The following is a 25,256-nucleotide window of genomic DNA, read 5'->3' as shown; positions in this document are numbered from 1 at the left end:
AGCTGTGCAGGCTTTTATCTTGCTGGATGTGTGCGTGGATGTAGGCTTTAATTTCCACTCTTCATGAAACGAGGCTGTTAAGCCTTATTAGAAGCTGTTACTGTGACCCGTGTCATCCACTTAACTAATGCAATTCTGTTTGCTTTCCAGCCTACCCTGAGATCTCTGTTGGCCTGCAGGAGGGTGCTGCTGGCACTTCAGACAAGGTGAGTGAAGAATAATGCTTGTGACCACCACTGTGCCACCCCGGCAGGGCCAGCCAAGCTAAGCTGAATCAGGGACCTCCAAACAGACCAAGCTCACAGGGTGATGAGCAAGTCAATGAGTTAATATCAGCCATCCATGCCCTTTCTTCTGAATGATTCCCATCCCCACAGCAGTGAGCTGCTCCAGTGAGGACAAACTGGAGCTAGCTAAGGGCTTCCCTGGTATGTGGGCAAAATCTGGGTTTGTGTTACTCATGTGAAGGCTCCCGGACAGGATCGAGAGGCTGTGAGGAGCTGATGATATTGCAGGAGGCTGTGATGCTTCTTTTCCCTTCCCATCTGCCAGCAACCACCTGGCAGCCTCGAGCTGCCCTCTCCACAGCGCTTTAAATCCCTCTCTGAAGAAGTCACCCACTACCTGGGATGCTGCTCCAAGGGGCCAGGCAGTGGCAGCCCCCATCTGCCACACAACCCCACTGGGACAGGGAGGAGCAGGTGCTGTGGGAGTGATGCTCGTGTTTAAATGAATGAGTGATGCTCATGTTGTGCTGCAAGCAGAACACAGCTGGAGCAAGAGCACAGCTGGAGCAAGCACAACACAGCTGAAGCAAGCAGATGCCAATGGAATGACTGGATCTGAGGGCCCCTATTTACAGCTAAACAGTTAGACATGTGGTTTTGGGTCTCTGTTTTACCACATACTTGGTAATGACAAATACTGAAGGTCTGCTGCACCGTGCTGGCTGTACTTGGCATAAAACGTATTTGTGGCCCATATGATTGACTAGCAAGCCACTCTGGCTACCAGGTATGGCACTTTGCTTCCTGTTGCATCCATCCGGGTTACAGCTTTTGATCTGTGAGCATCCAAGTTAATTTGGAAGGTTTCCTTGGAAAATGCTTGTGGGTAGGCAGAACCTTTTATCAGCCATAGCCACCTGCTTCAGACAAGCCATGAGGCAGCTGGTTATGCAAAAGTTCCCTGGTAACCTATTTCCAGATGTAGTGTTGGACGTTGCAGGCTTTTGTCTTCACTGTCCTGTCGAGCAAGCAAGCGGTGCTGCTATCGTGGGACCAGGCAATAGAAACTCTCTGTTCTTCACCTCCAAACACACACCAACTCCTTTCCTTCTCTTTTCCACCCTTTCTTGCAGGGCTTAAGTCTACTGTGGATGTCAGACTTGTATTTCTTCATAGGCAGCATTTATAAAGATATTATTAATGCAAAGTGCCTGAAAAATAAGGGAATAATGAAAATAAGAGGGGAAAGCAAATGCATTACGCATTCAGAGGTTATTCACCATGGCTAGAAAAGAGTTTCAGCCAGGTAGTTTCAGTCTTCATAGTGAATGATTGACTTCTGTTGGCTGTAATGAATCAAGTTTGCTTTGAACTGAAGGTGTTAGCCTCTTTCTTTGAAAGTGAGAGCAAGAGGGCTTTGTGCTACATGGGTAGCACATGCTTTCTTCTTTGCTTTTTAATTATTGTTTGAATGCACAAGGCAATTTCTCTTAGTACCATAATGTGCTAAGTAAATGTAATTGGGAGCATCCAGGCAGCATGAGGATGAGACCTCCCACCCTGCTAGTACCCAGCCCTTCATCCAGCCTTGATTTTGAGGTCCTTCCCACCTATTTCTTGATGAGAAATTCACACACAGATTTTTGGAGCAGTTACCATACCGACAGGACTACTGCATGCAAAGCAAGCAAATCCTTGTGACTTCTGGAAACCTCTTATCATGCTCTCTAAAAAGGTATCTGAATTTCTACATTCAGCACATCATTGTGCTAAGCAGTCTTTTTCCATGGGATTTGTCTCTATGTAATGCAGGAAGGATTTAGATGCCAACCAGGAGGTGTCTCAGCCCACTGCTGATTCCTGTGTTTCTCCATGTGGGTGTTTGTCACTGAGATGATGGGAGAGGAACAGGAGGGTTTGGGCTTACCCTACATCTCTCCAGCCACAGCACGGGACTGGAGGGTGTTGAAAGCCCCATCACCCTGCACTTGGCCCATCATGATGGGGCTGTCCCTGGCTCTCATTCAGTGGTGTCTGCAACCAGAAATATAGGGGGTATGAGGGAGAGAAGTAGAACAATAAAGAGGAAGCGAGTGGGATGGGGGGTAAATCAGCTCTGTCTGTAAGGGAGTTTGGAAGCTGGCAGCCAGGTGAGAAGTGGCTGAGATTAACGACTGGCTTTTATTGCCCCATAGCCTAACGTGACCTGCATCATGAGGAAGGTATTTCCCAAGCCAAGCCTTGTGTGGTACGTGGACAGAGAGAGCTTGACGGAGCAGCCTGGAGGTAATACAGCCTGTCAGTAGGATCATGGGGCAGCTGTAGAAGAGATTCCCAGGAAAAGCAATGGGTGCTCCTTCGCTCCTGCCATGGGGAACCTGCAGGTATCCATCGGGGTTAAAGGAAGAGTATCAGGCCTCCTCAAAGGGAACGGCTGTGGCCACATCCCCCTGGAATTGCCAGTCGTTGGAATGATGGCTTGGCATAACTGCACTGCTCTTGCCAAGCCTTTGACAGTGTCTCAGCAAACAAACCTGCAGCCATATGAGCTTGCTTTTCAGTACCAGTATTTTGCACAGCTCTGATCTATGGTTTGGAGTGCAATGAGAGGCTTTTGCAGCTTTTCCTTTTCTTTTTCTCTTTCCCCAAGGAATTTCCGTTGAGCAAGAAGACTCGCAAGACAGTGAAGGTTTCTATCAGCTGAGATCAACGCTGGTGTTTCAAGGGACCCACCAGACATCTAAGACGTTCTTGTGTGCGTGCCTGTTTTCCTTCCTTGGGAATGGAACACGGAATATTTCATCAAAAGAAATATTTGTTTCCTTCGGTAGGTTTTTCACAGATAGGACACATCTGAAGTGTCAAATGATAAGAACACCAAGCGTATGTGTTCTCTGTTATTCAAAATATAGAGAAATGCCAAGACTCTGGAAGTTTCATTGTGCAAGTTCATCACAGAGCTTGAACTTGCCAACAGTGGTTTGTAGCTCAAGCCTTTTAATGAGCTAAGAAACTCCTGCACAAACATAAGATGCTTGCTATTTGAATCTTACTGCACTTCCCATACCCCAAAATATACTCGCTTAACCACATGGCACTAGTGAGATATTATAACCCTGTGTTTCTCACTGAGCACTCGTGGCAGCAAATCTGCCTGTGTGCAGTGTAGCTCTCTGGAGTATCAAACCCTCGGTCAGGGCTGCGTTGTACATCTCCAGTGACACCTGGAAACAGCTGAACCAAAACCAGTTGAGCCATTTTGGACAATGGAGAAACTCCCTTATAACATGTCCCATAAGAATTAGCTAAATGAAGAGGGAAGTGTGGAAAACGTGGCCGTGCAGAGGTTTATGTCATTTCTGAGGATGCAGGGAAGGGCAGACTGATTTCCTTTAGCACCCTCTTGTGTATGCCTCCTCTTCAGGTGCAAATGCATAGTTACACCTTTTTCTTTCTTACGATGTATGCTCCTTGCTGCACAGATAACACAACTGAACTGCTGACCCCCTAGCAGCCTCCAAGGGTACATCACATAGAGTGGTGACTGCTCGCAGCTCAGCTGTGTTCACTTGTGGATACGATCATTGCTATGTATTTCCACAAAGACTGCATCAAAAGCCAGAGCTTACTCCTCTGGAAACACAGCTTTGGAGGGAAAGGAGATAAATGATCATTTTCCTCCAAAATGACTCATTTCACCCATTTTACAGTTTAGTAGAAAGATATTCGAGTTGGAGAGCTGTCAATTAGAACAGTCTGCATTCGTCCCTGCAGGCCATGCCAACGCTAAGATAGACGTGCTCTGTATAAAGACGTTAATGTACTTCGATGCGACAGAAAGAATTACTTTAATTCTCAGCTATGTTGTAGGATGTGTGTCATCACAATATGACACAAACCCCAAACTAAACTTCCAGCCTTTATGACAAAAGCCGAGCTACTTTAAAGGGCTGCTTTCATCTTTCTTTTTTCCTTTCTTTTGTCCTTCACAGACAATAAGCCTAATGAAGCCTCGTCCAAAGCTTTCCCCACCGCGGCTTCAGAAGGTAGGATAAATCAGAGAACAAAATAACCTGGGCTGTGTTAGAGGTGTGTCTATGAATTCCTATGGCTGTTGGAGAAATGGGTTTGCAAACTTGTTCCTGGATGGGTACTAATGTACTCCTCTCTGCAACTAGGATTCCAGGGCAAATACAATAAACAGGTATTTCGGTGATGTCATCTATCATAATTAAGCTCAAGCATAATTAAACTCCTGCCTTGAGGGGCACTTAGTGTTATTTCTGATGCGTCAGCTGGCATTTGAAATAGCTCTTTCAGCCCTGAACTGGTAATTAAAAATAACAGCCCCACTAATGGTTCTACCTTCTGCTTAAGTACACAGCCAAGATCTCAACATTTTGTCCTAATTAAAGAACTGATGGGATGACTCTTAATTTGTGTAAATTTGGCAAACCCGCGGTCTGCCCCTGCAAGTTTGTCTTATTACCAGCTTATTGCAGGGAGAGAAATCGGTTCCTCCACACCTCAGCCGAAGCCCTTTGGAGATTCCCCTCCTATTGCTCCGCATAGGAGGCAGCTGGAGTTCAGCAGTGGGTTACATCAGGTGTGTCAGAGGAACACTGCGGACAAACAGCATGGAAAGAAGTGTGGGTTTCTGTGTAAGCTTGCTTCTGCGAGCCCAGTTTGTGGCAGGCCCTGAGGGTTTGGCCGATACCCTGCTGGGTACCAGAAAGCCATCCTTGGTACAGGGGTCCCTGAGAGACTTTGTCCTTTGCTGGCCTCTGCAAGGTGATCTCCCAAAGCAGCCCTTGCAGCTTCGAATTGCACACTCTGCAGAAACATAATGGGAGCTGGACATACCTCGAGGTGCCCCACTACCCTGGTGTTTAGACGTGCTGCATCTTCGGTAAGGAGTCTTTCTATGTCAGCCAGATGCCACAAAACCCCTGTTAGTGTAGGTGAAGCTAAGATGAAATGGAAATTGAAGATCAGCACTCAGAACAGTCAGAGGAGATGCAAATGCTTGTGAAAGGAAGCAGCTGGAGAGTGATGGTTACCTCCTTATGCTGCTAATGGTCTCTCCTTGCCCAGCACCCTCCCAACATCCCTGAGCAGACAGAGGTACCTTCTGGCTGCTTTTCCATCTATGTTTGGCTAATGGGCTGTATGAGCTTTCATGGATCCCCTCCTTCACGGAGCCCTTTGGGGAGATTTAATCCTTCTTCCTAACCCTCTCAGGGGGTACTGTGCCCCTCTTCTGGGGAATGAACAGTGAGACTTCTCTCACTCAGGGTATAAATGCTGCTTGGGCAGAAGAGTGTCTCTGCTGTGCCGGGCTAGCCTATTGGCAGTCCTTTAATTACAAGGATTAGCTCCCTCTCATTTTCTTTGAGGACTCAATGAGCACTTTTCAGTGCAAACTGTCCCTGAAATTTCCTGTCACAGTTACAGTCTCTGAAGTGCCTCATAGATGGAGCTATGCAGCTGCCACCACCAGTCACATATGTTGTTTCAGCATTCATGCTAATAGGGCGCATCTGTTTGTATGGGATAAAACCATGTAACTCACTTCTACTTTTTCAACTGAGGTCCCAAAGGCTCCAAAACTTCTCCCCCCAAAACCTTTGTTTCCCTAGGGATTTCAGACATAGCTCAGGTACTTCCTGTTTCTCACTGGACCACTTGGTTGAGTTGTACATTGAAAGGTTATTTGATAATGAAGCGTGATGCATTTTCACTCTTGAATCTTTGAATCACCCACTTGAAAGCAGAATAAATGCCTTTCTCGCCTTGAGTAAAAGTGTTTGCCTTGCTTTGTTACAGACCTCAGCTCTTCCATCAGCTGCTATGACTACCTCAAGCAAGGGTTAAAAAAGAAGTCTTCCTTATTACTCAGTCAATATATGCAGGATCTCTGCTTGACCACTTTAAATGTCAGGTACGCAGAGGCAGGGAAAGGTCAGTGTGCTCTGGTAGTGACAGTACCTATGTGCTGCTGGGCAGGAACCTGGGAGCTATGAAGTTACCCGAGAAGTGATTTGACACAAATCCTGCTAACACTGTCATGTCAGGACAGCATGTAAGATGGCATGCTGAATATCCCATAATATTCTTATGCCTTTTTATGAAATGGAATAACCCCCCCATACAACTATGAATAAATTTGTCTTATTATGACAGAGAGGTACGTGTGATAGAAAAGTTAAACCCACCGCTTTTCCTTGCCCCAATACTAGCGCGTTATTCCCATTCATTAATGATATAAGATAAATAGCATTTCTTTAGCAGAGCATGCATGTGGATAACTATAGGGATCTATCTTTAGCAGCTGAGAGGAAAACTCACAAGAGCAGGCGACCTCATGCTGCGTGTTGTCAGGAGCATTTCTGGCAAGGCCCTGGCCAGGCAGGGGAGCACCACCACCAAGTGCTTAAACCACCCCACAGCAGCTAAACTGAACCCTGTGTATAAAAGCATCAATAAGTAATGCACACAGACAGCCCGTGTGAAAGGGTCAGCATTAATAACATCAGCCATCTCCGAGTGCCCCTTGCATCTGTGGGATGTGTTTTGAGTGTTTAACCTTAACTCCATCAGCAGGATTCCTGCTGCCGTCTGCGCTTACCCAACATCTACTGCAAGCTCTTTGATCCTGGTTGGTTTATGATTTATTAGTAGCGTGGTTTAAATACCCTATTGACTAAATGTGATCTGTTTGTCATTAGAGCACCCGTTGACATCTTTGGCCTCTCCGGATTTCAGAAGTCAAGCAAACTTGCCTCCTGCTTCCATGACACAAGGTAATCAATTCAGCCAAAATGTTTCCTCTATTGCTTCAAGAATGCAGGAGAAAGGTACATAAACACAATAACCACCTTGCATTTTTTGTAGAAAACAATATAATGCCCACTGAAGTCCTTTTTTATGGTACATTATACACTAGGAAGTCCACAGTCCAAAAATGAGAAAATGCTGTGTGATTTTATCTTTTCTAATGCTCCATTCAGGATATATGCATTAATTCGAGCAAGTTGAACAGACATTGAGTGTATATATGTATTTCGATTACTTATTATATGTATCTCTTCAATTAAATACCCTACAAACATAAAGTGACATTAGAGGTAGAAACAGTGCAACCCAAATAATGGAGCACAGGAATAAGAATGAAAAGCACCAATATGCAAAATATTAACAGCAGATGACCCAACACAGTGATTTCTTCCCTGGGCTGGTGACACCGAGGCCGGTGAAGGGCACGGTAACGTACTTGGAAGGGTTTAACCTCGCTTCCCCAGCAAGAGGTATGTGCAGGAGCAGCTGGCACATGCTCAGCAGTGTGGCAGCAGCCTGAGTCGAGAGCAGGTGAAGCTGCAAACCTCCTGACTTCTGATCCCAAAATAAAGGGTTGATGCCCACCGATCCCAGCATCGAGCTGGGAGCACTTTTTCCTTTAAAGTCTCTTTCCATTTTGAATCCCAGCTGTTGATCCCTGGAGGAATGGGTGGGTTTAAGCAGGAGTTAGAAGGGCATTGGAGCTGCGCCCACGAGCAGCAAGGTGCGTGCCCGAATGAAAGCAGGCATGGCACACGTCCCCATTCTGGATGCAAAACAGCATGTGTGAAACGGCAGCACGCAGGAGATGCAACTTGGCAAGTCCTTGTCAAACCCCATCTTCCCCTCCACAGCAGCATCAAATCTTCGGCTCAGAAACGATTCGCCGCTGAGGCAGCAGCTGGCAGGAGCGGATTTGGCCCTTGGTATTTGCAGCAGCCTTGTTCTTCAAACAGACTAACTTTCACTAGCCCGTGGGGCATCAAACATCCTCCTTAAGCTGTATAATGCAACCCTGCAACGTCCACTTAAAGTAACCTACATTACATGACGCTATAGCAGTATTTACCCAGGGCTGAGTGAGCAATGGGAGGGGCAAACTGGAGGAAGCTGCTGAACAAAAGGCTTCATCCTGCCCTAGCAGAGTGCTGTTTGGGAGCTGAATCACTCATTGTAAAACCCTGGTGCATGAAGAGGCTAGGTCTAGATTGAGGTATGACAGGGTAGCAACACAGATTGCAGAGGCACTGAAATTAAGGCTTGTTGATTCTCATGATGTCTTCCCCATCCCCAAAGCAGAGACATTTGCCCAGCCTGGAAACAAAGTGCTTGTCCAAGTAGACAGAAATCCCTTCTGCAAACAGTGTCATGACACAGGCTGTAAATATGCAATATGAACAGAGAGGATTCTCCTCACTTGATTATGTATCTTCACTAGATGAGAAGGTACGAGGTCAAAGTTGTAGTGTGAGCTGGTGCAGAGCTGTTTGTCTTCTATGAATAGACCAAGAAACAACTGCCTTTTAACCAATGCCCTGACGTGTGGCAGGTGTGGTGTGCTGACTGTGGGTTAATGCTTCTCCTCTCTGGCGTGCTGTTGGTTACTACGCTGGTGCCACCATCGGCTTCTTGAGCAGACTGTTTGGGCTGCAGCCGAGTCAGGATGCTAAGTCTGAGTCTGCCATTGCAAAAAGGAGGTTGGTTCAGTTCTTGTTGTTTTGCAAGTCTTTAATGAACATCCAAGACACAGCTGGGAATTGGTATGAGGGAAGAGTGCACAGATATAGGCAGGAGAAGGAGGAATGGAGACAAAACCAAGGCTGTTGAAACTGCAGCCCGGTCTTCACTTAGCTTCCATCATATCTCCATCTCTGAGCTCAGAGATGCTCAGGCTTTAAGTGCTGGGTTACAGCTGCGTTTCACCTTCTCAGATTTGTTCAGACGGCTTAAGGATACTTCTCCAAAAATGAGACAGATGTTAGGAAAGGTGGACTCTTTTTAGTAAATGTGAAATAAGGCCTCTTGGGAAAAAATAGAGGTCTACTTGCTAACTACCATTTGTTTGTGTTTGAATATCAGACAAACAGGTAGCTGAGCCCTAGAATACTTAGCGCTTCAAAAACAGATTCATGGAATATGTCATAGAACCATAGAATAGTCAGGGTTGGAAAGGACCTTAAGATCATCCAGTTCCAACCCCCCTGCCATGGGAAGGGACACCTCACACTGAACCATCTCACCCAAGGCTCTGGCCAACCTGCCCTTGAACACCACCAGGGATGGAGCATTCACAGCTTCCCTTGGCAAATCAATTGTCATTTGGCACCAGGTATTGCAGGTGTGTTCCTGCACACTAACTTCTTCAAAAGCTCTCTCTGCTGTTTGGGAAAACAGTTTTGTCTCATTGGAGGTGCTGAAACCCTGTCTAAATTCTGATTTACCTATGTTTGTTCGTTACTGCACTGGCTTTAGGTCAAAACAAGCCATCGCGATTGGAACTACTGAGTTTCAACTGAAACCCAGCTAAAATCCAAATGTACATGCTTAAATGCCCCATATGTTTTCTCGAAGTTTATTTATCCATCTCATCAAACTCCTCTTGAGTTTCTAGCTTGTGATTGATAGGGTTTCAAAACAGACACACAGTTGTATGGTGCTTGTCTGAGAGAAACCAATATAGCAAGTAGTAGGTTACAACCATCTGACCTCATTAGTCAGGAAACAGGGAAGAAAGAGGGAAAAATGAAAGACAAGTAATAAGTTCCTCTACAGCAATGTTTACAAGCTTGTGTGTTTTCAGTAGGAGCACTGATTCCTACAGCAGAAACAAAAACCCATACCAGCTCCACAGCATTTAATGAGAGATTGACAACAGCATGTGAGTAGATGATGCAGTTCCTTTGTTTCGTAGGACTGTACCAGGGGAGTTATGAAGCCAGTTATGGGCGCTGCAAAGTTCAAATGTGGCACCAACTTAGCAAGTGTTGGCTTGCAAATCTAAAGTCATCTGGAGTATCTTGCTCAAAGTACAGCAGCGGGTACTCAGCTCTGTGTGGTCCTGTTTGTGATGCCTTTGCCAAGCACATTCGCTCTGCGGTGCTTATTTTCAGCTGCTAGTTGATAGTTGTCACATCGCCATGCATAAGCTGTTCCTAAACACAGAAAAGTTGTGTCTGAGCAGAGGTCAGATTCGGGTGGTGGAATCTGTACCGGCTTTCCAGTATTTCACAGAAGCAATTCCCCTGCGGAGTTGCACTGAGCTAGAAGATAAAGGCTTGACTCTTCCAAGCTGTCAAGGGTTTGCGGCAGCAGAAGAGGAACGCAGAAGAGAATCCTGGTTTTATTGGACATATTTAATTTGATAATATTGAAATGGAGAGAGTTGCTAGGCAAATGCAGTGAGTACTGAGGGCAGCCTATAGATGAAATGAATTACAGGAGCAGCTAAATAAAATCACCGCGCAGCAATGAAATAATGAGATAATGTGGGGCAATAGAGGCTGGCGAATAGAACGTTGAAAGGCGGCCTCATTAAAGATCAATAAATCAATAAAGGAAACCCCAGGGGTGGACACTTTTCCGCTGATCTTTCCCTTTAGAAAATCTCCACGCAGCAGCAGAAAGATGGAAGTTACTCTCTTCTTTACCATCCCTGGTTTTGTGCTTTCGGAACAGGCAGGGCTTGTCAATGCACTCTTGTATTCGTCTGTCAGTCTTCTTTCGGCTGAAGCACAAGCGTAGCAGCCGCTTTCCATTTTCCAACTGTATTTTTGGCAGCACTCCAGTGCTTATTTACCTGCATACAACCCCCAACCACGCATTTAGACTGAAACCTTGTGACAACTTCTAATGCTTCACGATCCTACCCCGGCACAGCCTGTTGGTTGCAATTTTTGCTAAAAGCATGCTGAATTACACTGCTATTTACAGGAGGTACTGAGTCCTGTACCACTTATGGCTACATCCCTACCGTTGCTTCCCAATAGCCTGATTGCCAGCTGAGGCATGGCTTTGAAGGGTCCTCAGTCTGGCAGCTGTAATTGGGGGGTAATTTCAGAGCACACTGGCACCAGTGTTCCCGCTGAGGCATACTAGCATGTGTCCCTGTGCTTTCCCAGGGCCACAACAGGGATTGCTATTATCAGTTCAATCCTCAGAGGCTCTAACACGAGCCATTATGTAAATTATAACAAGTAGTGCTCATCAGCATGCTATATAGAGCGCTGTGCTGTGGGATCTCTAAGTCTATATCCTCTTTTTTATATATAACTTTAAGATGCCAGATCTAGCATGCTTGTGCCCATAAAAATAAACACTTAATAAACAAGGAGAAAAGAAGAACTGAATTGATGACCAAAATTCTCAGTGAATTTTTAGAATGCCCTAAAATTGGACTGATTTTTGTCAGGGCTTTTTAATACATACATACCTACATACACAGCATGATAGAATGGTTTGAGCTGGAAAACACTTCAAAGATCATCTAGTTCTAAACCCCCTGCCACAGGCAGGGATACTTTCCACTAGACCAGGTTGCTCAAAGCCCCATCCATCCTGGCCTTGAACACTTGCAGGGATGAAGCATCCACAACTCCTTTGAGCAATCTGTGCCAATTTCTCACCACCTTCATAGTGAAAAACTTGGTCCTAGTATGTAATCAAAATCTATCCTCTTTCAGTTTAAAGCCATTCCCCTTTGTCCTGTCACTACATACCCTTGTAAAAAGTCCCTCTCCAGCTTTATTGGAGGCTCCTTTTAGGTACTGGAAGGCTGCTATAAGGTCTCCCTGGAGCCTTCTATTCATTCATCCATCCATCCATATATACATACATACATATATATATATATGTAAACTTGAGTGCTCAATTTTGATCAGAACCAGCCTCTCATAAGAAAGAGATTTTCCTGTCTCTGATTACTCATTTACATTGTTTAAATGGTGGATTTAGTTTTCTTGGATTTATAAATCAGCAATTATACTACAGCCTTTCAGGTATCTTTGTTATTTCATTTGTTGTTTGCGTCAGACAAAAGCGAAGGGTATAAAATAGCCACAGTTGAGCCCAGTGAAGCAATCACGTACAGGCTTGTAAGATAATTGAAGGGCATTATTTCTTTTTGTACAGATCTGAATGATTCCATCACCGAATCCCCTCAAAGCCTCAGGAATGCCACGTGCTTCTCCAAGAACACAACCCCGGTGTATCGTAAGTGCCATGGCAGCTCTGGAAATGCTGTGCCATTGTCTAATTGCATCTTTTAGCTATTATTTTGGAAGATGCAAACACAGAGATGGCTAGAAAAAACAGGAATGTATCCTTAGGCAGCACTGATCTCAAACATAGGTAGCTTAGCTGTATTAAGGAGGGCTAAGTATCTGTCTACAAACAGATGAGTGATTACTTTTGTGGTTCAGACACAGTACTTGACAGAGGAGACTGAGGTTTCACTCAGTCATGGCAGAGGCATACTCTTTGTGTTGCTACTAAGCCACTTAATATCTTTAGCTCTTCATTACCATCAAAGAGGTAAAAAAGCTTATCATTCACCCAGACTGCTGTGCAGCACAATGCTGTGTTGCTGGAACATCTTAATGGGTGTTTTCTAATACTTTTCTTTCTCTCTCTCTTCTTTCTCTTTCTCTTTCTCTCTTTCTCTTTCTTTCTTTCCTTTCTTTCCTTTCTTGCTTTCTTTTTCGCTTTCCTTTCCTCTCCTTTCCTTCTTTCTTTCTCTCTTTCTTCTTTTCTCTTCTCTTCTCTTCTCTTCTCTTCTCTTCTCTTCTCTTCTCTTCTCTTCTCTTCTCTTCTCTTCTCTTCTCTTCTCTCCTCTTCTCTCCTCCTCTCCTCTCCTCTCCTCTCCTCTCCTCTCCTCTCCTCTCCTCTCCTCTCCTCTCCTCTCCACTCCTCTTCTCCTCTCCTCTCCTCTCCTCTCCTCTCTCCTCTCCTCTCCTCTCCTCTCCTCTCCTCTCCTTTCTTTTACTATTATTTAATTTGATAAAAGCACAATTTTTGGCTAACACAGGGTTGTAGGCCAAAAATATAAGACTCTTGCCAAGAGAATTTTGACACCCTGATTCTGGAGTTCGATTTCCAGCCTTCACCAGGGTGAATAACAGTGGCTTCGAAACACAACCTTCACTTAAACATAAAAAAGCAAACAACAAAAAACTCCAAATAAGTTACTAAAAGTATTCTGTGCCCGTATCTTTCTAGGTGACCTGTCCTTCAGCATCACCGACCAGCCAATTTCAGTTACCAGAGGGGAAGATTTCTTTACGGCCAGCAGTTCTCTCAGTACTACTGGTGAGACATTATCCTACAAAGCCTCTTCTTTCGGCATGCCGTTGCAGTAAGTCAGAAAAGCAGAGGAGCGCAGGATCTGAAGCATCATGTGCAGCTGACCAGGGGAGCTCAAGGAAGGGAGAAGGGATGAAAAGAGGAGTCACAGCTGCTGTGTCCCCACACCGCGGGTCCTTGCAGGCTTTTGGCATTGCTGCCTTCTCCCTGCATCCGCAAGTGATGCCTCAGTGCATGGTTTCTTCCAGCAGCAAAATTTGGCCGGTCACACTCCGTATGCCCCAGGGGCCACTAATGGCTCGTGCAGTGTGGTGGACTTGGTGTCCAGCCACATTGCTGGCTACCCCTGTGGCTAAGCCCCAGGCTGAGTGACATCCCAGCATGAGCAGCATTACAAAGGGTCGTGATGCCAGCACAACGGGAGGTGATAATGAGGTGGTATCACCCAGTGACTCTTGTGCTTCAGGCCTCTGTGGAAACCAGCCCACTGCTGCACCCTCAGTGCCAGCTGAAGGAGGTCCATGCTCCTCCTCTCCTTTCTCCTTATAGCTGGGATCCTGAGGGTACCTCTTTCAGCTACCAGCACCCTTCAAAGGCGGCTGTGGAGAAGTGGGGGTATCCCAAGCAGGAGAGGCAGCAAGGGAGAGGCAGGGTTGTTGTGCCATCAACAAGATCCCACACCAAAAAGTGGCTGTGCCTTTAGCCAGACGTTTCAGCAGGGCTCGGTGTCAGTGTGCTTCCCCTTAAAGAAGCTCACATAGAAGCAGACAAAAGCACTGATTTTCAGATGAAACACTTGCCAGCCTCTGCCTGAACAACCCCATCATGTGAATGGATGGCTGGCTGAAATCAGCCCGCAAAGCCAGTCGGAAGAAAAGCGGGTTAATTCCATAAATCAGAGCTGCAATGCTCAGATTTGGGATCCTCAGCCTGGGAGCCTCACAGTCTAGTGTTGATTTGGGGCTGTATCATCACTAGCATTGTGCCTGTAGGCAGCAAGCCCAGATTTGCCTCCTCTCTGAGGACATTCAGCTGAGCTCTGTCTCTTGTGTCCCTTCCAGGTGGTGTGATGAACATGAAAGCCAAGCACTTCTCCTGGCCAACAGTGGTAGCTGTCCTGCTCCTCTCCTGCAGCTTTCTGATAGCTTTGGGCATCAGGAAATGGTGTCAGTACCAAAAAGAGATGTGAGTACAAGGAAGGGGGAACTGCAGATGCAGGAGGGGTGGCACAGAGAACAGCATAAACTCTAACCCAGCTGTTTGGATTGACACATTTTCCCTTGACATTATCCATCCTGCACAAGGCCTTTAAGTACATGGATGCTACTGCCACATTTTGCCATACAGCAGTAGGAAACATGGAGTGTTAGAACCGTAGAATAGTCAGGGTTGGAAAAGACCTTAAGATCATCCACTTCCAGCCCCCCTGCCGTGGGCAGGGACACCTCACACTAAACCATCTCAACCAAGGCTTCATCCAGCCTGGCCTTGAACACTGCCAGGGATGGAGCATTCACAACCTCCCCAGGCAACCCATTCCAGTGCCTCACCACCCTCACAGTAAAGAGTTTCCTCCTTGTATCCAATCTAAACTTCCCCTGTTTAAGTTTTAACCCATTACCCCTTGTCCTATCACTACAGTCCCTAATGAAGAGTTCCTCCCCAGCATCCCTATAGCCCCCCTTCAGATACTGGAAGCTGCTCTGAGGTCTCCACGCAGCCTTCTCTTCTCCAGGCTGAACAGCCCCAGCTTCCTCAGCCTGTCTTCATACAGGAGGTGCTCCAGTCCCTGATCATCCTCGTGGCCTCCTCTGGACTTGTTCCAACAGTTCCATGTCCTTTTTATGTTGAGTGTTCTCAGCCCTTTCATCTGTTCCGTGGGTTATCTATAAAACAAACTATAAAGAAAGAGCTGCGGTGCAGCTTCAGGGCATGAGGGAAGAATACAAGTCAATTTCTTTATCCCAGAGCCCCCCCACTCCTATTAGCCTGCCTGCCAGCTGCTTTTGCTCTCTGTTTCTGCATGGTTACTTGAGGACATGTTTTAATGAAACTGTGCTTCTAGGGTAACTCTATTTCGGTTGTGAATAATATATGTGAAAGTAGGCTACCCAAAACTTAATCCCAGCCAAAGAAGCATTGAGTTTGTAATTATTACCAAAGTTTAATTCCCTACTAAAGCACTCGGAGATCTACTGATGAAAGCAGTATCTGAGAGCCAATTATTTCTAATCTCACTAGCATTACTAAAATGTTTGAAAAATCACGGTGTTAATGACTCATTTGCGGTCCTAAAAAGCCCTTTTGAAACGCGGCTGCAAAAACCCTGTATATCAAAGGTAAAAACGGGATTAATTTTTGCACCGGTTTGGGATGGGGCCTTTCTTTAACTTGGCCTATAAACTGACAAAAGAAAAGTTGAGTCTTTAAATATGCCTTCAGAGAGCAGCGTGAGCGACAAAAAACCCTCTGCAAGGGTTTTGAATGCTTCACCGGGACCACGGTCTGCTCTTTTAAAGCATGAATACAGTAAAATTGGGAGGCGGGAGCTGAGGAAGCCAAATGAATACCGGGAGGTGCGCTGAGGCTATAGAGCAGAAACGGGAGTCATGCTATGCGAAAGCAAATGTCAGGTGCTCTTATAACGACTTAGTGTCCCCCTCCCTCCTCCCGTGCACGTTTTGCAGCAGTCTTTTATACAGCTTTTGCTCGATAGTGCTTTTTTTCCTCTTCCGTTTCAGAATGGACAGACCTCCGTCTTTCAAGCCACCGCCGCCTCCCATAAAGTATGCCTGCATGGTGGAATCTGATGGGACCCCCCCGTCCTGCCACGAGCTGGAAAGCCTGTAGCATCGCCCACAGAAGGCCGACCCAATTAAAAGGCTTTGTCTTTAAAACAGTTTGGTGTTAATGACCCATATTAAGATGCAGAGCACCTAAACGACATCAGTGCTGGAAGCTGAGCGCTCCCGAGGACACTTATTTCATCCCGTCTATCTCTATGCATGCATTACATTAACACCGTTGTGAGTGTCACCCTGAGATTACATGTGCTTCATTTGAGCTGCGGGATCAAGGGGGAATTTGCTGTCTTGTTAATGGGAACAGATTAACACATCACTCCACCCGCCTTTTGTTTTGCTAAGTGTATAGAGATGACAGCTCTGCCATATGGGCACCACGATTACAGGGGAAACGGTGGTTTAACACAAGGGTTTTGATACCTACAGGAGCCGTTCTTACAATTATTACATGTTTTGCTATGCAAATATTGACAAATATGAACCAACATGGGATTTGGTATCGCTGCGAAACCAAACCAAACGGAACCAGCACCTTACACACAAAGAAAGAGCCTGCATCTCTTATCATGGGGTTGCAGCACAGGATGGTGTGGAGGGGAAAGGCCACGGTGCAGGCCTGGTGGGACTGCTTGTGAAGACGAACCAGTTGCTGTTGTTGATGTTGCAAGAAAGATCAACTTTGGACCCGTGGAGCAGAGACTTGAGGACTGAAATGAATAAGGACCCTAAAGATAATGGGAAATGCTGGTCCTTTTGGAAGTGCTGTGCCTTTGAAACAATTATCACTCTTGAGTCTGCTTTTCTGCAATTATACCAATGATACATGTGAAGAAAAATAAAAAGGACTATAATAATTGTATTCTCCTTTGGTCTGAATGAGCTTCTGTCATTTGTTATCTTCCCATTTTCCAAACCTCAGGGGTAGTTTCCCAGGTGCCTTAAGCCCATGGAAAGGATGCTCCAGTCTTACCCAAAGCCACAAAGAGTTGCTGGAGCACCTCTCCTATGGAGACAGGCTGAGAGACTTGGGCTTGTTCACCCTGGAGAAGAGAAGGCTCTGGTGATACCCTATAGCAGCTTCCGGTGCCTACAAGGAAGCTGGAGAGGGACTTTTTACAAGGGCATGTAGTTCTAGGACAAGGGGTAATGGCTTTAAATTGAAAGATGATAGTTTTAGATTAGACATTAGGAAGAAACTCTTCACTATGAGGGTGCTGAGGCGCTGGCACAGGGTGCCCAGAGAAGCTGTGGCTGGCCCATCCCTGGCAGTGTTCAAGGCCAGGTTGGACACAGGGGCTTTGGGCAACCTGCTCTAGTGGAAGGGGTCCCTGCCCGTGGCAGGGGTTTAGAACTGGATGAGCTTAATGTCCTTCCAACTCAAACCATTTCGTGATTCCATCCTGCCAGGGCTGTGTGCTCCCTTGCACTTTCACTCATGATTAGGGTAGTAGGCAGTTCAGCAGCTATATGGTCACCAATGCAAGGCGCAGGAGCAGTGCTTTTGGCAGCAGTGTGGTCTTACATTACCTTCAGCCAGCCAAGAAACCGTCCCTCCGAGCTTGTTGGGACATGTATTGTTAACAGGATGGTATTTCTGTAATTAACGTTAATCAACTAAAACGCAATCATGTCAAGCTTAAAATTTGTATTCTGGTTTGGGTTTTGCTTTATTTACTGCTAAACACGGGTCAATGAGTATCAGGGTTTGGAGCACTGTATTTCCTGGGACTTCAGATGGATGAATGGCTTACTGGAAAGAATGATCTGACAGATCTTTTTAGAGGCATTTTGTTCTATTATTTACCTTATGGCATAAGCAGTTCTAAATCCATCCCTAAGGGAACATCTGTGCTGAACAGAAAACACCTTCCTCCCTACAAAGCTGTACAGACTCTGCATGCAGGGAAGGCTCAATATTAATTTGAGTGCTTCTTGTCTGTATGGGTTTGTAGAAGCAACGTAGTTTAACTTTTCATGCTCTCAGTCACTGCAAAAGAAGGCAGCTTGCTGCTTTTGAACAAAGAAGTCAGGATAAAAAAGCAAGCTGGATAGCCATATTCGAAAGGATGCGGAGAGCACAGCTTGCTTCCTTGTCATTAGAGGTCGATAGCAGACTCCATAGCATAGCATCAACGTGGCGTTATTTTATCATCTCGGCTATTTTAATCCCCACGGTTGCTTCAGGTCGGAGATGTTCCCTCTGGCACTGAGGTTTTGCCTTTGGGAACACCCCACGACTTGCTAACAGAGCCTGGCTGCAAGGAGAGCCACCAGGAGCTCCGCCCGGCTCCCCGCCCCACCCGTCCCAAAGGATGCTGCTCCCGCAAACATGGCTCAGCCACGGAGCGGCCTCCAGGCCACTCCCGCCTGGCTGAAGGACCACTTCCAGCCTCTCCAGAGCATCCCTCCTTGGAGCTCCCCCCGCGCCGAGGAAGCACCCGCTGGCGCAGCAGCTGCGCTCCCGAATATGAACAGCAGGTGGCGCCGCAGCACCGCGGCCGGCGGCGAGCGCGGCCCCCCCGTGTCCCGGAGCGGTGGGATTGGTGGGGGGGGATGCAGCGGGGCTGACGGATGGGGACAAGGAGGATGCCTGCCCTCCCTTCCATCTGAGGGCAGCATGGGGGACCGGGGGCAAAGAGGGAGGGAAAATCCCCACCTGCCAGCCCCAGTCTCCATCCTTTCATTTTAATGAAGCTGAATTGAGCACAAGGTAGTTCGTGTTTCTGTTTGGCTTCACCTGCTGCTCGCTGGGATAAACACATAACATACCCAAGAACTGTGGTTGGGCTCAAAATTTACCCCTGCTTTAACTTAAACGGGACAAAACCCCACAGACAACTCCAAAGCTATTATTTTGGGCATCAGCTGCCCCAGTGTGAAGGTTTAACCCCCCCCCCAGCTTGGACTTGGGTGCTTATTCCAATCCTGGAATAACTTGGACCAGATAAAGTTACCAGATTCCTCAAGTGTGGCTTAAGCCACCAGGGAAACTACCCCTGAGGTGTTGAAAACTGTGAAGACAGGGACTGACAGAAGCGACACTATGGGAGTGTCAGGAAAGCTCTTCTATAAGGGTAACGTGTTTGAAGCTTGCTGCATGGGGATAGAAGGTTATTGTACCAAGTCTCTGCTTAGAGCTGAGCAGCTCAGCTCAGCCCCCTCAGCTGCTCGCTCCTTCCTATGGGATGGGGGCGAGAATCCAAAGGTGAAACTCCTGGGTCGGGATCAAGACGGTTGTAACAGGTAAAGCAAAAGTCACACACATACACAGCACAAAACAAGGGATCCATTCCCCACTTGCCATCGGCAGGCAGGGGTTCAGCCACCTGCGGGAAAGCAGGCATTCGATCACAGGTTAACGGTGACTTGGGAAGACAAACACCATCACTCCCAACATTCCACTCTTCCTTCCTTTTTCCACCGGTTTTATATACTGAACATGATGCCTTCTGGTGTGGAATATCCCTGTGGTCAGGTGGGGTCAGCTGTCCCACCTGTGCCCCCCCATCCAACCTCATGTGCACCCCAGCCACTCGTGGGTGGGGTGAGAGGTAGAAAAGGCCTTGGCTTTGTGTAATCACCGCAGGAACTAAAGCATCCCTGTGTTATCAGCACTGTTTGCAGCACAAACCCAAAACACATCCCCATACCAGCTACTATGAAGACAATGAGCTCTACCCCATCCCAAACCAGCACAGTGATGCTAAATGCAAATCTGTAATACAGTAAAACCTGTAACGCAGACCTGAGTCAGAATCTGAGGTCACGCATAACACAGATGCAATACTGTGAAATAAGCTGCGTCTGCTGTATATGGGCTTTCATATGTGCGTGACACAGCTGTAAAAGCAACGCATCAGAGAGCTAAGCAGCAAAGGGGTTCTGTGTGCAAGTGACCTTCATCTGCTTCTGGGGAGACAGCACACTGTTGCAGGGGGTGGGGAGAGGATGGAAGCAAGCAGTTTGTGTCCTGTGGTTGTTTTCAGTTACTAATGTGCCTTGTGAAGTCAGCTGCAGGGCTGGGACTCGGCGAAGAGAGCGACTTTACCCAGCACTCCCCAATTCTTGCTCCTGATGGCTGTGTCCAGGTGGTGTGGGTCCTGCTAACCACGGGCAGAGAACGACTGCCAGCCCCAGGCCTGATTGATGTACATGGGGCAGATGGGTGCCCTCTGCCTCCGCCTGGCTTCCATCTCTTCAGCAGCTGTGAGCTTAGAGGATGCTGTGGTCTTCGCATGCCTGACAGCCACCCCACCAAGCCTTATTCCTCCTGAATGACCTTCTGCCTCTGAACCATGCCTCCTTTTAACATGCATTGCAGTAGCTTCTCTTACAAGGCACCTTTTGAGCCTGTAAATGAATTAAGCTGGGCTTGCTTATTTAAGAAGCACCCCTATAGTTTGCAGTGTGGCAGTGCCTGGGAGCAGGCAATGGGAGAGCACAGGCTGCTTGGCCATCCCAGAGCCCAGCTCATACGTTAACAGTTGCTGATAATGGTCTTTGCCACCTGGGACTTCCCTAGGGGAAAAGACCATCTTAATATGGACCGACAGAGTTTTCTCTTTTAGAGAGATGCTTTCCTCGCTGCAGCTGTGTTGGAAGCCTTGTGAGGTGCTCTGGGTTCCTTTTTATGTATGTGTTTGCTTTAAAAAGCTGTGTACAGAAATGATACCACGACAGGGTATGAGTGACCTTGTGCAGTCTTTGCTGGATTTAAAGCCGTCACTTATCAGAGCAGACAAACATGGGACAGATCTGCGTGTGCTTAAACTCCAGAAGCAGCAGTATAGGAAGGGGAAGATTTGTTTTATACATTATGTTAGTAGCCAGTCCTTCCTGACTCTGCAATTAACTTTGAGCAAGAAGCTAATGGAAAGCTTCTAAAGAGCTCTGCAGGGGGATAATGATTACTTAATCCTGTCTAAGGAGATTTTACTGGAAATAATATGAAATCATATCATATTTTACATGATTCCTTAAGGGCAAGACAAAGCTCGGGGAAGTCTGGAGCAAAAGATTACTTGAATTCAGGGAGCACGGGATTATGTCTTTAAAACTGCTCTGTTTAAAACATCTTCTTTAAAGCATCCTCTTCCAATCTGGCGTGGGAGGCTTCATCTTTTTCCTCTCAAAGTCTCTTGTCCAAGGTTGCCCCAGTAAGGTTCTTAATCAGTGGGGAAATAACGTATCTTTTTGCCCCTTGGTTCCTTTCCAGACAGGAGGGAGGACTTCCGAATTAACTCTGGCATCCTGCGCAGCTTCAAACACCCTCATGTGGTGTAAATGAAGTATTGAATGGCTCGCTGTTGTCAAACAGAGTAGCGGATGCCGAGGGCTTGCTTTAAAGGTGGGAGACAGAAGTGGGTAATGATATGCACTGATACTGAGGCTATGAGTGGTGGACAGAGAAAGGAGGGAAGTCACTCATATGAAGGGTGTATTATGTGATAGGCATCTAAGTATTTGCGATGTACTTGGGAAGTGCAGAAAGTGCTGTGATAGTCACGGCGGGTCTTTGGCTTGCTGTAAAACGGGAAATGAACACTGCTATTTGGTCTCCCGCACTTGAAGAAGCGATGTTTTAAATGCAGCAGTGTCTGCCGAGGTTTGTGATTAAGTGTGTCTGATGGGTTTAAATGTTAAATAATTCCATTACAGTCCGGGTAAAAATGGTAATGAACAGCTTGGAGGAGTCTGAATATACTTACATGAAACGTTGAGCAATTAGCTTCTCTCTGTGAGAGTGAATCCTGCAGTTTTCCTCTCATCAGTAGCAAAATGACCTTTAAAATACGCAGATGACACAGAAGCCATTTCAAACCCCCCCATTTGATCTACTGTCTGCCGATAAATTGCAGTAAGGATCTGGAATTTACCTGGCACAGTAGATTTTGGACTCAGTTGGAAGACTTTGAAAACACTAACTGAAAGCTTTTTAACGGTAGCAATGCACCCTGTTGAATAATGGGACACATGTAACCAGGGTATTCAACACGGTAAGGAGAGGAGGCTAAGCTCCCTGTAGCACTTGATGTTATCAATTTGTTTTCTGTTGCTTTGAAGCACTTTTAAAAGTTCATAGTTCTGGCTTCATATTCTGTATATGGCAGCCCAAGAGGACGTTTGTGTGTTTGGAATTGACTAACAGCAAAACCCATATGCCTCTTAGTGCTTAAACAGCATCAGCACGATCCGCACAGCTGACCTTTTGACTATGCATTTGAAAATAGGAGGGTTAGGGCTGTGGGAACGGGATCTCAGCTGCTAGGTTGCCTGGGCTGCCCATGACGTGGGCTCGTATGCTGGCACAAGCGAATAGCTGAACTCTGTCAGTGAACCCACATAAGGCATGAATATCCACGTAATCCACAGGGGAAAAGAGACAGTCAAATTTCAGTCAAGCCATCCTGACTGCTGAAGGTGATTCACATGTGAATGCTCCACAGCAGCATGGAAAAATCCAACAACTACTGACCTTGATGCAGGCTTTATAAAACGGATGTCGATAGCATGGTATTTTTTCCTCCCTGCTTAGGTATTCACTGTTGCAGCCACTTAAAAACATGCTTGAAGTGGAGCAGTTGAATGGTCTCAAGTGACAAGACCCCAGCTAATTTGTGGGTTTAGTCAGTGGAAAATAGAATTGTATTATTAATGCACGTTTGTTCCCTCTGGCCATTGCAATTAATGTTCATTATGGCAGGGTTTGGTACCGACTAGAGAACAAAATTACAAAGTTCCATGGAAATGGAAAGAGGTTGAGGTTTTGGGGAAAAGAACAGGCAATTTAACGTTGCTCTTTTCTAGAAAAGCACAAGAAGGATTTTTGGACCATAAGAGAGTTCTGATAGTGGTTACTGCAGGCAAATGCCAGTGTGTCACGTGTGATGCTCCCAGCTGAAGTCTCCCCTTTCCCTCCTCATTCTGATTTCAAGCTGTTGGCGTCCCACACTAAATGTCCTTTGCAGCTTGGAGGTTTAGAAACCATCTTAACCACAAGAGCCTGGGTGTACTCACGCTGCATGTCGTAGGCTGGGGATGCTGAAGGTAACTGTGAGTGAGACAGTCACTGTGGTAGCACTGAAGTACCCCGATGCTGTCACATTAAAAAGTGATGGCAAAGGGTCAGAGACTTTGGGGAGGCTGTGAAGGGGGCAGGTTTGAGGCTCTTTTTCTCCTCCCCAGTTTCTCCCCCTCTTTTCTAGCCGATCTGATGGCAGAGGACCACCAAGACCTGCTTTTTGGTAGAGTCGATTAGACTCCTTTTTCCACACCAGCGCACACCCTGCCTGCTCCCCTTCAGACACTGCCATCTGTCATACACATTCCATCTTCCTCGTGTCATTTGAAAGACGGCAAACGCAGCATGAGGCCTGGCAAGAACACCAGGAGCACCGTGTCAGTGGTCAGCTTTGGTTGTTTCGGCTCTAGAATACAGCTTCAGTGTTTACAGGTTCACTGACTACAGCAAAGTACTGCCCCAAAGACACAAAGACGTCCTCAAGAGCATATCGGCCTCGGTGAAATGGCTACCCCTGTACTGCAAAGCTTTCCCATCCTAGAAAGCTACACCGTGAAACAGCCGTGACTGCCAGCTGTGTTTAAGGAGTTCACACGTGCTGGTTTGCTGGGTGGTCCCAGGCTGCGATGGGGGGACTGTGAGAAAGAGGGTAATTTAAAGTAGTCATTTAAAGGAGATAAACTTGCAGGAACATGGACGGGAGCTCCCACGTAACAGTCTGCCTTTCAGTTGAAGATACAAATTTAATCACAAGGCAAAAAGTGTATGATCCCATTATGTATGGCTTTGAGCAGCATAGCCTGCTCTGTCCTCCATCAGAGGCCAGTGCCCTACATGGTCCTAATGCGAAGAGGGAGCAGGGCTGCAGGGCAGCTGAATTCATGCCAAACCCCCATCTCCTTGAGCGTGAGGAGTCCTAGGTCAGGAGTGCTTTGTAGAAACATGCCTAAAAACCTAAAAGAACATAAGAACCTAAATGAAAATTGCACTGTTCTAAAGATTGTTCAGTATCAAAGCTTTAAACACAAAACATCTTTGTGCGCTTCCTTGGAAAGGATAATGTAGATGTATGGAAGATAGATTATGGTTGTATTAGGTGAATATACACAGTCAACATATATGAATTTACAGATACATTAAGTCTATGTATCTATATAGTTCAATTAGTTTTTCTATATATTAACGAAAGCATCCTGTGAATATCGTGCAACCATTCATATGCCAAATGAAAAATACCTGTTCATTTAAAAACTACTTCCCTACAGACAAAAACAGAGGACTTTTGGAATATAGAACCCTTGGAATTTCGTTTTCAGCCTTTATCAATTTGACAGTGAAAAATTGCCTTTCAGAGCAGTGTTTGTTGTTTTTTTTTCACTAGCATATGATGGAGTAGACCAGTTGTCTCCATGTCCTGTGTGAAGAGTATGGAAATAGTATGTTCATAGATGTAGTATGTTCATAACTTGTAAGAAGCAGTTAAGAGAATTTGCTGACAAAGCATTATCCTTCAAATATGTCTAATAATGCAAGGGAGAAAAAGTGTCTCAGAGGATCCATTATGTGTATCATAGCAAATCCAGGAACTGTGTTGGACAAGATGCTTTACCCCACAGCTAAACCCAGTGCAAGGCAGAGCATGAGGCTGACTGCGCAGGTAGAAAGGATTGAGGCTGCCCGCCCTGTCTTGATCCTTAAATCTTCTGCTGCAGTGATGGCTCTTGTCAGGTGCAGTGTGCAAATTGCTGCAGCTAAAACAGATTGGTCAACGTTGTAAAACGGGCATTGGCCCTCTGTATTGAGGGTAGCTTCTCTGGTGCAACAACAGCATCACATCCAAGCTCACGGAATGATCCTGGTACACATGGGGCAGCCGCTTACGTACGGGTGCCCTAAAGAGGGAAGCACACCCCAACATCGTTATCACTGCCCAGCGCGGTTGCACAAAGCCACGGCGATCTGCAAAGCTCCTCAGCCGGTGCCACCGGCAGCAAAAGCAGCGCCGCTGGCTCGGGAGAAGCTGGATCTCAGGTGATGAGCTTGCAGGAGCGCTCCATGCTGCCGCTTGAG

General features: G+C 46.4%; 1 protein-coding gene across 1 annotated transcript in view; it reads left to right on the top strand.

Moving 5' to 3' along the window:
- CD96 (CD96 molecule) overlaps window positions 1-16,261 on the top strand; it is a 29,309-nt gene extending 13,048 nt beyond the window's left edge. The window contains exons 6-15 of the mRNA XM_057407413.1: window positions 151-206; window positions 2,423-2,513; window positions 2,878-3,054; window positions 4,220-4,273; window positions 6,956-7,030; window positions 9,865-9,942; window positions 12,192-12,272; window positions 13,278-13,367; window positions 14,423-14,546; window positions 16,103-16,261. Coding sequence (XP_057263396.1) covers window positions 151-206; window positions 2,423-2,513; window positions 2,878-3,054; window positions 4,220-4,273; window positions 6,956-7,030; window positions 9,865-9,942; window positions 12,192-12,272; window positions 13,278-13,367; window positions 14,423-14,546; window positions 16,103-16,211 — 935 coding nt within the window. The 3' untranslated portion in view covers window positions 16,212-16,261. The remainder of the gene's footprint in view (window positions 1-150; window positions 207-2,422; window positions 2,514-2,877; window positions 3,055-4,219; window positions 4,274-6,955; window positions 7,031-9,864; window positions 9,943-12,191; window positions 12,273-13,277; window positions 13,368-14,422; window positions 14,547-16,102) is intronic.
- The last annotated feature ends 8,995 nt before the right edge of the window (window positions 16,262-25,256 follow it).

Source organism: Pezoporus wallicus, unplaced genomic scaffold, assembly GCF_028554395.1.
Source record: "Pezoporus wallicus isolate ANWC-B61680 ecotype Strahan unplaced genomic scaffold, APGP_CSIRO_Pwel_v1 contig_13817, whole genome shotgun sequence".
NCBI classification, from domain to species: domain Eukaryota; kingdom Metazoa; phylum Chordata; class Aves; order Psittaciformes; family Psittacidae; genus Pezoporus; species Pezoporus wallicus.
This window is presented reverse-complemented; position numbering and strand designations above follow the sequence as displayed.